The following is a 12,904-nucleotide window of genomic DNA, read 5'->3' on the forward strand; positions in this document are numbered from 1 at the left end:
AAATGAAGAAGTACACCCCAAAATGTATCACCCCATTTCTCTTGTCTTTAGAAATACACCTATTGTCGCCCTAATCTTATGTCTTGAAACACGGCAGGGCCCAAACATAAAGGAGCACCCAGTGGCTTTCAGAAAACAAAATTTGCTTAAAAATGTTTTAGGCCCCATTGCACACCTGTAATGGCGTTGAGCTGCCAAAACAATAGAAAACCCCCATAATTGACCTCATGTTGAAAACTAGACCCCCTAAGGTAGTCATCTTGGGGTATAGTAAGCTTTTAGACCCCCTAGTTGTTTGTAGAAATTAATGCAAAGCAGGCAAAAAAAAATTAAAATGCTTTTTTTATACAAAAGTGTCAAAGACAGATTTTTTTCTGTCTTTCAGAGCACATGAAAATGAAGAAGTATACCCCAAAATGTATAACCTAATTTTTCCTGTCTTCAGAAATACCCCCATTGTGGCCCTAATCTTATGTCTTGACAAACGGCAGGGCCCAAACATAAAGGAACACCCAGTGGCTCTTAGATAATAAATTGAAAATGGTTTAGTCCCCATTGCACACATGTAATGGCGTTGAGCTGCCAAAATGATAGAAAACCATTATAAATGAAATTATAGAAACCCCCATAAATGACCCCATTTTGAAAACTAGACCCCCTAAAAGGTATTCACCTAGGGGTTTAGTGATCTATTAGACCCCCTAGTATTTTTTTAGAAATGAATGCTAAGCAGACAAATTTTGTTTTTGATTTTTTTACACAAAAGTGTAAATTTAAAGACAGATTTTTTACAGAGCACATGAAAATAAAGAAGTACACCACAAAATGTATCACCCCATTTCTCCTGTCTTCAGAAATGTGATTGTGGCCCTAATCTTATGTCTTGACACATGACAGGGCCCAAACATAAAGGAGCACCTGGGGCCTTTCGGATAATAAACTGAAAATGGTTCAGGTCCCATTGCACACATGTAATGGCGTTGAGCTGCAAAATGATGGAAAACCATTATAAATGACCCCATTTTAAAAACTAGATCCCTTAAAGCATGCATCTAGTGGTGTAGTAAGCATGCTGAGTGCAAAATTATTATAGGATGAAATAATGAGTATATATGGTTGAATTCAAATTGTTAATAACATTTTCACAGGATATTGGAGTAAAAATATTTTTAGATGGGTAACCCTGTTACTATCTTAGAAATCCGCCACATTCTTATCTTTGTGGCACGTACAGATGAGAAGTGAAGCTGTGCACTTATAATAGAGGTAGATTTCTAAAAAGGCATTTGCCTGTACATATGACTATGTCTTGCCAAACTGAAAAAAAGGAAAAAAAACTGAACTGCAGTGAAAGGCAACAAGTCCAAGAAAACAGAGCAACATGTCTCCAACTATGTTGCAAATTCCAGTTTGTTCACAAGATACAAGAACACCGATAGGGCTATAATGACAAGCTGGCACTCAAGGACAGTGACTGGTCGTATAACGTCTCTTTAGCCCCATCAATCCCTATATGAGAGACGAACGTGCTAAGTGACGCAGTGCACCATAACAGGCTCCTGCCCGGCAAGGTAGAAACCGCTATGCACACAATCAACCAGTCACCTACAGAATATATAAAAGGACAGTGTCCAGAAACGTCTGCAGGAACAGTAATAGATCACTAATTCCCAAAATGATGTCAGGATTTCTAGACATCCTTTAGTGTACCAGGAAAGGTTAAAGGACCTTAATATGTATAGCTTGGAAGAAAGAAGAGACAGAGGGGATATGATAGAAACTTTTAAATACATAAAGGGAATCAACTCGGTAAAGGAGGAGAGCATATTTAAAAGAAGAAAAACTACCACAAGAGGACACAGTTTTAAATTAGAGGGGCAAAGGTTTAAAAGTAATATAAGGAAGTATTACTTTACTGAGAGAGTAGTGGATGCATGGAATAGCCTTCCTGCAGAAGCGGTAGCTGCAAATACAGTGAAGGGGTTTAGGCATACATGGGATAGGCATAAGGCTATCCTTCATATAAGATAGGGCCAGGGACTATTAATAGGATTCAGATATATTGGGCAGACCAGATGGGCCAAATGGTTCTTATCTGCCGAAACATTCTATGTTTCTATGTACAAGCCCTTAGCGTACTGGGGAGGAACAACTCAATCATTAGAGATCCTCCAAATAAAAAAATATTATGCCAAAATAATGATACAGTAATGTGAATGGAATTAACAGCTTTGTGCGGCAGGACATAAAAAATGAAATTAGGAAAATTAAGAAAACAAATCAGAAAAGGTCAAATTTGTTCCAATGTCTGAAAAAACTAATTAGCTTCACAACCCATCTCAAAAGGATCCCTCCCTCCCTGGAAAGCCCACAAACTAAACAGAAAATTAGACTATGGTGACTTCCTGAAAAGACCCCCCGCCCACCCATTTTGGTATTAAATAAAATGAATAATTAGCAACCATATGGTACGTCTCAAAACAGGGGTAATTACAGAGGCCTGGTTGTGAAGGGCAAATGGGGCAGTAAATTCGGGTGTCCCTCCTCCTTCCATGTTTGCTACACACTCGGCATCGTTTCTGAGGATATGTCTTGCTGGTAGGGGCAGGGACGGGGTGAGGGAAGTGGCGTTCTGAAAGCCTTCAAATATCCTCAGATTAAAAGGCTTGCCCAGGTATGGGGGACTCAAACAGGAGACTCTCAACCACCTTCTCCTGGAACTCAAGGAAGTTGAGGGTTTCTTTGGGCTTTTTTAAATAAAACAAAACTATTATAGGAAGCAATCTGAATGAGGTTAACCTTTTTATACCAGGCCCTGTTTTTTTCGCTTCACCAGGTAGGGTTGAAGCGCCTGGTCTGAGAGGTCTACACCTCCCATAAATCTATTGTAGTCTGTCACACAGACCGGTTTGTGTTTGTCAGCAGTAGCCCCCCTCTCCCTAACTGCTACAGTGGTGTCTGCATGCACGGTGGTCAGCATGTAGACATCCTTCCTATCCTTCCACTTCACTGCAAGCAGCTGTTCACTTGCAATGGCGCATTGATGCTCCTTTCTCCAAACTCTTGGACACCAGCGGTTGTGGGTATCCCACTCTATTTTTGCACACTGTCCCACAAGGCCCTGTGTTTGCAGAATGGAGGGATTTATAGAGGGGTATACTAGTGTAAAAATTATCAGTGTACACATGGTACCCTTTGTGCAGGAATGGCGCCAATAGATCCCACACAATTTTCCCGATGTCCGGATATTTTTGGGGCAGCCTGGGGGGTTAAGTTGGGAGTCTCTGCCCTCATATACAGATAGACCACAGGTGTAGCCGGTTGTGCTCTCGCACACCATATATCATTTTACCCCATATCTGGCACACTTGGAGGGAATAAACTAACGGAAGGAAAGGCAGCCTTTAAAACTAAAAAGGGATTCATCGACGGATAGATTTTTTTTCAAGGGTATATAATTTTAAGAATAAATCTGTAAGGAGGGAAATAAGGGGTCTCAATTTATTTAGGCAGTCGTAGGCTGGGACAGTTCTGGGGGGGACTTGGGAATTGTCTGAAAAATGCATAAACCGCATTAGGGCTTCATAGAGGTTTCGGGACTTAACTGCTGCAAACACAGGGGCTGAGTGGACAGTACTCGCAGCCCAATAGGATCGGACAGATGGCTTTTTTACAATGCCCATGTCCAGGGTAAGCCCCGAATTTTTATTTATTTCAGGGGCACTTGTTGGGGTCCACCGTCTTATATAGACGTGGGCTTTTGTACAGCAAATTATGTGGCGTATAGATTAGTTTGCTGCACAATTAACTCCGGGACTTTATCGTCCACAAATAAATTAAAAAAATCATAAGGGGTAAAGCTGGTTACATCCACATACATTTGGGGAGTGGATAAAAATTGGGGTACTTGAGGAGAAAATGAAGTGGCAGGAACCAACGTAGTAGAAGGGAATATACCGCTGGGTGGAGAATGAGATGAGGTTGCGACTTCAACTACCATAGGGATATAGGGTCTGGGGATGGAAGCGGAACTAGAGTCCCCGCTATCCGAAGATATTTCCGCCTCTGAAGCAGTGTCAGATTCAGAGTGGTCAGAGCAGAGAAATTCATATGCCAGCTCTGCACTGAAAAATATCTGAGCCATTTATTTTTTTTATAAAAAGCTCAGAAAGAAATAAAAATAACTGACCGTCCCTAATAGACTAGTGACGGACACCCACTGAACGCCAGTAACAGACGGACTCAGGGTCCCCAATGAAAATAATTGAGCACGGTGTGCTGTCCGCATTTTTTGCGGACCCATTGAAATGAATGGGTATGCATCCTATCCGCAAAAAAAAAACGGAACGGACACAGGAACAAACAACGTTCGTGTGCATGTAGCCTAAATCGCACAAATTGCACAGCCAGGACAGAAGTCTGATCTCTTCTCACAGAACAACTGCACTGAGGGGAGAGAGAAGCACAGCCCATGTCCTGGCTGTGTTAGTAAATATAATGGATGTGATCTCCATGATAGGTTTATCATGGAGACCACATGATCAGGGACAATTATTATTGGTCCCTGATGGTTACTGTGCTGAAGGCAGATTTTCAGCACAGTAACCGGCATTTTCAGTGATACACTGTATCACGGCGTTCACGTGATCAGAGACCGCTTGTCACAGTCTCTGATCACTACCACGGAGCTATAGCACATGAATTTAGCGCTAACTTGAGGTGAAGTGTCGCCGTAAAAAGGCGGCCACAAAAACACGTATGGATGGCCACTAAGGGATTAAGAGGAGGGGCTGAGAGTTATAAACCTTTTTGCACACAGACAGATAACTGAAGCTCCGGCGAGAACATTATCTAGGTAGGATGTTGTAAGGTCACTCCCTGTGTCTTGTATCATCATGGGGTGTTAGCCATGTGCTATGACATGGTGACAGGAATACCCCCCCCCCCCCCCCCCATTGTATTGCAGGTCATGTGATTGATAATTATTTACCTTTACTATTTTGCGGACAGCACACTGTGCAAGTGCTGCCAAAAATTACAAGCAAGAGGCACTCAGATACAACCTGTATATCACATAGAGGAGGGCCTCATTCACATTGTGGTGCAATTGTTCAGGTAGTGGGACTCCTACACTCATAAAGTCTATGCACTAAGTGAACGGGCTTCCAAAAATTACAAGGAACCGGCACTCCAATACACACTTTGTTACACATAAAGGAGGGCATCATAGGCAACCTTGAAAAATTATGATTGATGGCCTGCTGGTGATCCTCAAAAACATTTGGAGCAAGGGCCTGCTGATCTGACCATCTAAAACATTATGGGTAAGGGCCTGCTGCCGCTTTGATGACTCTAGTTAACTTGGGGCCGATCGCACGTCCCCGTGACAGCGACGATCCGTTCGGTTGTCTGGCCTATCAACGTTCGATGTTATTGTCAGCGCAAACCATTGTGACTACGAGTAACGGGGAATCAGTGTTTGATTCCGGAGAGGGAGCCTGAGAAACGTCTACGGCTACCACATCCAAGCAAGGCATCATGCACGCAAATTACCTATTAGGTATAATTAGATGAGGGCCTGCAGGTGAGCTGACTCTGTAAAAGATTTTAGGTGCAGGCCTGCAGGTGAGCTGACACTGTAAAAGATTTTAGGTGCAGGCCTGCAGGTGAACTGACTCTGTAAAAGATTTTAGGTGTGGGTCTGCTGGTGAGCTGGCCCTCTAAAAAATTATATGCGAGGGCCTGCAGGTGATCTGACTCTCTAAAAAATTATATGCGAGGGCCTGCTGCTGAACTGACCCTCTAAAACATTATGGTTGAGGGCCTGCTGCTGAGCTGACCATTTAAAAAATTATGGGAGAGTGCCTGCTGCTTAGCTGACCATTAAAAATAATTTACAGTGTTAAAAGCAGGCCGGGTCGCCTGAACACTTCAGCTAGGAATAATAGAATAGGACACCGGTTCTATTTAGTTGGTTTTCGGAATTAGGGCCATGATTAAGAGGGACGGCCGGGGGCATCCCTATTGCGCCGCTAGAGGTGAAATTCTTGGACCGGTGCAAGACGAACCAAAGCAAAAGCATTTGCCAAGAATATTTTCATTAATCAAAAACCAAAGTCAGAGGTTCGAGGACGATCAGATACCATCGTAGTTCTGACCATAAACGATGACAACCGGTGATCCGGCAGCGTTATTCCTATGACCCGCCGAACTGCTTCCAGGAAACCAAAGTCTTTGGGTTCCGATGGGAGTATGGTTGCAAAGCTGTACAGTGTATGTCACAGAAGTTTTTTGGAAGTGCACACATTACACAGCAGATGTGGCCCTGGTAAGGTCACTGTCAGAAGAGGACGTCGTCTATTGAAAAATAAAATTGTATGTCACAGAAAATTTTTAGAAGCGCACACGTTACACAGCAGATGTGGCCCTGGTAAGGTCACTGTCAGAAGCGGACACCGTCTATCGAAAAATAAAACTTTATGTCACAGATAAATTTTAGAAGCGCACACGTTACACAGCAGATGTGGCCCTGGTAAGGTCACTGTCAGAAGAGGACACCGTCTATTGAAAAATTAAATTGTATGTCACAGAAATTTTTTATAAGCGCACACGTTACACAGGAGATGTGGCGCGGATAATTTAACTGTCCGCAGCGGACACTGTCTACGGAAAAAGTGCACTGGATGTCACTGATATTTTAGGGATGTGCACACTTTAAACAGGAGATGTGGCGCAAATAATTTAATTGTCCGCAGCGGCCTATTACACGGTATTTAGCACAGAATGTGCTAAAAATATATATTGCTGCTGTCACACACAATAGTCCTTAAAAGGACTTTTGAGTCTCTGAAATGTTTTGTATAAAAATCTTCCTACACTCCCTACACTGCCTGTCCCTTCCTATGCACAGCTCTCCCTAACACTGAGCAATTTAGCACAGGTTGCTCTACAAACATACATTGCTGCTGTCACACAAAATAGTCCTTACAAGGACTTTTGGGTTTCTGAAACGTTTTTGTACAAAAAATAAAATTCAATTACACTCCCTACACTCTCTGTCCCTTCCTATGCTCAGCTATCCCTGACTTCGAATAAGCCGAACATGCGTCATCGGGTGCTATATAGCACCCGATGACGCGTTCCGGCCAGCCAATCACTGTAATGCCAGTACTGGCATTACAGTGAGAGCAGTACTTACCTGCAAGTTTATTGGCTGCTTAGCATTAGTTTATTGGCTGCTCGAGCACATGCGGTACTCGGCCGAGTACCTCCATGTGCCGAGCATAGCGATGCTCGAGCCAAACTGGTATTCGGCCGAGCATGCTCGCTTAACACTATTTAAAGCCCAAATTCACAAAGCAATTATCATTCCATGTCCCAAAAAGTAATCAGTGCAGAATTTGGACCTAAAAATGAAACCTACCTGTTTCTGATGAAATGTTTTCAAGGCCTGATGCTGCACTAGCTCCAAGAGCGATCACATGAATGATTGCTCCGCTGTTTATTATCTCATCATAGCAAGCTCTTGGAAAACTTCCATCTTCTCCATCTGATAGTAATACTATTTCAGTACCATACGTGGATCTATCTTTGGTCCCTTTATTTACCTGGAACATAACATTTAATAAAATTAAAAACTCACATGATAATTTCCAACCTTTCAACATTGACTCTGTATGCAGTCCCTTCTTAGCTCCATTGGTTCAAGAGGATTAGGGCGGCTGTGGTGTCAATGAGGGGGTAGTGGTCTTCACAGTGGATAATTCCTCTCCAGTTCACCCCTTCAAACATCTGCAAAACCCAATGCTTCTTATCTCAGAGGTTAATCCTTAGCAAAGTTGCTTTTTCTGGCAGCTTCCACTCACAGGAATAGAGTTTTCTTTGAGCAGGATCTATTTAGGCCTGACTGGCAGGAACACAAACCAAACCGGTCTTTACTCTAAATTCACTTACTAGGAACTCGCTACTACTCTAGCCAGGGTAAAATGGGGTTGCCAGTTTAACTATTTCCTACCTACACATAGCCTTTTTGGCTTACAAAATGCATAGATCATATTCAGTATCACAGTGAATACTTTAACCACTTTAGTAATTAACTTGGTATTTACCTGTAAGCAGTGATCATTACATTAAACCTTTAGCAGTCAACCACTGGGTCACTGCAGAGGTACTGTAGCTTTACCAAGCTAGACTATAGACCTGCACTCAAGAATGCGCACAGTACTAACAAGCTGGATTCAAGATTATCATTAAAGATGAGCTAATTTAATCCCACAAAGTGGAATTCGATCCGAATTTCAGGATAAATTCAATTAGCCTCGAAGCTGAATTTCCTTGTGCTTCGTGTCAGCGAATCGATTTATCCTGAAATAGTGTAAAAAACAAGGCCTGCCGCCAGCCTCTATCTTAATTGAAGATCTCGGCCGAAATCCTGTGTGTGGTAACGTATGACGTCACCACGCCAGCTGGTGTGATAATGTAATCTCGAACCGCGCGAGATTTCGCTCCAGATCTTCAAGCAAGATGGCGGCAGCCGGCCCGTTCAAAGCAAATGGAGGAGGTAAATTTTTTATGTTAATTTCACACTGATTTTACACTCAGATGCTGCGATCATGTATGAACACGGCATCTGAGGGGTACAATGACGGGGGGCGGCGCTATCAAAGTTATTCATCACGAAGCAAATTTTTTTGTATAATTCGGCGAATAGACCGAATCGAACTTTTCATAAATTCGCTCATCTCTAATTATGATTACTGAGTAAGCTGCCTGGATGCAGTGTGTAGAGTAATAAACAAGCTAGATCAGGGCCCATGCCAACAGATGCAGTGGTGTATGATTCCTCTACTGGCTTTTACAAATTAACTCAGTGGCATATGGTGGATTTTTTCTGTTGGGTTACATACATGTATGACAGAAAGAAAATTGTAGCACTTACATTAGATACTATCTTTCTGGAGGTTATCGCCCCTAAAAACATTGCTATGATCATATGTAGCCTTTATGGGAGCACATGGAGGCTGTGCAACTGCATAGTAAGGAGCCATAATACCTCTGGGCTCCTGGCTCTGACAGGTACATAATCATAAGGGTCCTTATTAGGGAGCTATACTACCTCTGTGCACCTGCCTCTGCATAAGCCTAAAATGTTTTAGTGAACATGTATAATACAGAGCCTCAATACATATATATATATATATATATATATATATATAAACTCCTTGCCACAAATGGACATATCGATGTGTCCATGTATGTCAACTTTTTTGTTGCGTTCCTGGAAATGGACATAAAATTACGTCCATGGGGTTGCACTGGCACAGCATCTGTTTCTGCACCATCTGCAGCAGTAGCAAGCTGGAATACACAGCTGTGTTCCCGATATAATGGCCGCGATCAGAGTTAATGCTAATCCCAGCCATTTAACCCCCTAGATGCCCCTTTGCTAGTGACTGTAGCATCGAAAGCATTTGACAGGTTTAACTTACCACCCAATTAACTTCTAATGTTGCTGTCATGGGGTGCTGATAATTGCTATGGCAGCTGGAGGTGGGGCCTAAAAATGCCACTCTATGACTACTATCTTAGTATTCCTATGAGGCCAAAGGAAAGCCCTAATAAGATTCCTAAATAGAAGAGATATAGGAAATAGCTCACCCACTCGCATCCACTATGAGGTGCTCTAGTCTATATGTGAACCACCCTTCACGGCTGAAAAATATATAAAATGTTGGAAGACTGGCACTCTCAACACATGGAGTCGTAAGGTTTAGTTGCAGATCACAAAATTTATTATAGGTACATAAAAGGTTAAAAAATTAATAAAATGTGCCAATCAATACACTGTCATGTATAGATCTTTGTTTAGATCACTGGAAACCAAACGCGTTTCGAGGACACCTCTCCTCTTCTTCAGTGGTAATAACCCTACTCCATATTTGGAGTATAAAAACCAACCAAATATGGAGTAGGGTCATTACCACTGAAGAAGAGGAGAGGTGTCCTCGAAACGCGTTTGGTTTCCAGTGATCTAAACAAAGATCTATACATGACCCAGCTATAAGAAGATATTCCTAACATTCTGCGGGACAACAGTGCACTGTATCCCTGATCGGACGTAACGAAGCTTGTGCCTCAAATAATTGGCAGAAGAAAACACCAAAGAACAAAATCCCGAGTGCCGCTACGTCACTTCCGGAGCGACGATTCTGTCTCCGACTCCACGTGGAACGCTGACTAAGGAACAACCGGGACGCCGGCTTCCAGCAGCTCCCAAAACACTTGGGTGACCGTCCGACACAAAGGAGAAGGTAAGCCCACATAGTGGGTTGTCATTTAATACACTGTCTCAGAGTGTCGGACCGATATAGAGACAAGCCCATATAGTGGGCTGGTACTACATATACCTTGAAACATCAGAGGGATTGATTATCATCAAAGTATACCTACAGAGCGGGTGTTACCAGATACATTCTGAACTGCCAAACTATACAGCCTGTTCGAGATATAAAAAGGAACATCATACTTAAAGCTTAATATAACTGAAGTATTTAAATATCGGATCTTTTTTACCACGAACAAAAAGGAGGTTCCTTTCTTGTTGCTATTTTCTCAAGGACTTGCAACATTGATAAAATGAACTTTTCACCTTGATTCATTTGTTACCACTGATACCAGACTGTGTTCATTTACTAACAGTGTATTGATTGGCACATTTTATTAATTTTTTAACCTTTTATGTACCTATAATAAATTTTGTGATCTGCAACTAAACCTTACGACTCCATGTGTTGAGAGTGCCAGTCTTCCAACATTTTATCTAATAAGATTCCTGTCTGTATTTCTTAACAGGCATAATGCACTGCAGAACATTTCAATTGCAGTGTGTTTTACTAGTTATTTCCCCCTAGTGGTAAAGCATCATATGAGGAATTTGAAAAATGTAAAAAATAGTTTCAAAATATAAAGAGGTAATAAAAAAACACTTAAACAAGAAATATAACACAGGAGTCCAACTGCTCCACAAATGGAAAAGTAAAAAAATATTATGTTTCTCAGAATTTGGTGACACAAATCAAAAGATTTATTTTATTACAAAAAGCATTTTTATTGTGCAAAAGTAGTAAAACGTAAGAAAAAAAAACTATTTAAATGTTGTACTGACCTGCAGAATAGAAGTAATGTCATATATGATGCACAGTGAACCCTGTACAATTTGTAAAACCAAAGGTGGACTTGCTAAAATTTTTTTATTCCTGCTCAGAAAGGGTTAAAACCTTAATAAGTTATATTTATCGCAAAATGGAGCCATTGAAAAATACAACTCATCCTGACAATTTTTTCTTTTTTTAAAGAGTTAGTTATATGTCTTGGAACATGGCAATCTACAAAATTAAAAAAATAAATAAAAACTTGGTCCTTAAAGAGGACCTTTCACCTGTATAAACTATGTTAACTGAGTATGCTGCCATATAGAGTGGCGCCCGGGGATCTCACTGCACTTACTATTATCCCCGGGCGCCGCTCCGTTCTCCCGTTATAGGCTCCGGTACCTTTGCTTTTTAAGTTATAGTAGGCTGGTCTTCCCTTGTCCTGTGGGCGTCTCCTTCTCCTAGGCTGCAGCGCTGGCCAATCGCAGCGCACAGCTCACAGACTGGGAGAAAAAAAACTCCCAGGCTGTGAGATGTGCACTGCGATTGGCCAGCGCTGCAGCCTAGGAGAAGGAGACGCCCACAGAACAAGGGAAGACCCGCCTACTATAACTTAAAAAGCAAAGGTACCGGAGCCTATAACGGGAGAACAGAGCGGCGCCCGGGGATAATAGTAAGTGCAGTGAGATCCCCGGGCGCCGCTCTATATGGCAGTATACTCAGTTAACATAGTTTATACAGGTGAAAGGTCCTCTTTAAGGCCTAAACAGACTCCTTAAAGGCTATGTACACCTTCAGGGTATTTTTTATGACTGCATTTTACTCATTTCAGGCTAAAAATCATTTTATCAATTGTTTTAAAAAAAAAAATACAGGTATTCAGCTGTTCTGTCACAGGGTTAACTGTCTAGCTGTGTGAATTGTACTTTGTGCTGATGATCTCATAACCCATATCTCTAAATTTCTAAAAGGTCCTAAACACTTATTTAAGTCACGTTCTTATCAGTAAGAACTGAGCTATGATAAATGTTTAGGAGGTCAGAGAGCAGAGATAAGGAGCCTTCAGCTGAGCTGCCTGACAAAATAAACTGCAAAAACAGACAGCATGCTACTAAAGAATCTCAAGGCTCCACAGAGAAAAGGGCTCCAATTTTTTAATTTTTTTATAAAGACCAATTGAAAAAATTATATTTAGCTCAAAATTAGTACAATGTAATAATAAAAATTGCCCCCAAAGGGGTTAAGAATCATGCTGCACCTGCATGTCATCTGTATTGCCTCCATGTTACTGATCTGTAACCCTGCCAATCAGCTATTTGAAGAGGCCACGGAGCTGTAGTGAATACTGAGGCCACTTCACAGCATACCAAGCACATCACCGTTCACCGTTCACTTGAATTAAGCTACACATAGGCCATAGGACTGATGAATATGATATCACTAGCCTTAGAAGAGGTTGCAGCACTCACCAGAGCAATGTGTCTTCTTCAAACAGCTGATATGCTGGGGTGCTGGGAACTGGATCCCCACAGATAAGATGAGAATAGGCCATCAGTATTGAACTACCCGGGAAACCCCTTTAAATAAGCATGAAATATGCATGACACATTGAAGCAATACAGATGCCTCCGCATATTTAAGTGCTTTCCATAGATTCCAATGGTCATATTTTATATGCCCATGGGATTTTAGTTCCATAGAGGAACACGTAGTGATACTGCATTCGTCCGGCCTAAGTGATGGAAAACACAATG

General features: G+C 41.8%; 1 protein-coding gene across 1 annotated transcript in view; it reads right to left on the minus strand.

Moving 5' to 3' along the window:
* The window catches only part of LOC120978929 (calcium-activated chloride channel regulator 1-like), a 75,738-nt gene that overhangs the window by 31,940 nt on the left and 30,894 nt on the right, over positions 1-12,904 (minus strand). The window contains exon 8 of the mRNA XM_040407377.1: positions 7,424-7,607. Coding sequence (XP_040263311.1) covers positions 7,424-7,607 — 184 coding nt within the window. The remainder of the gene's footprint in view (positions 1-7,423; positions 7,608-12,904) is intronic.

Source organism: Bufo bufo, chromosome 9 (genome assembly GCF_905171765.1).
Source record: "Bufo bufo chromosome 9, aBufBuf1.1, whole genome shotgun sequence".
Lineage (NCBI taxonomy): Eukaryota > Metazoa > Chordata > Amphibia > Anura > Bufonidae > Bufo > Bufo bufo.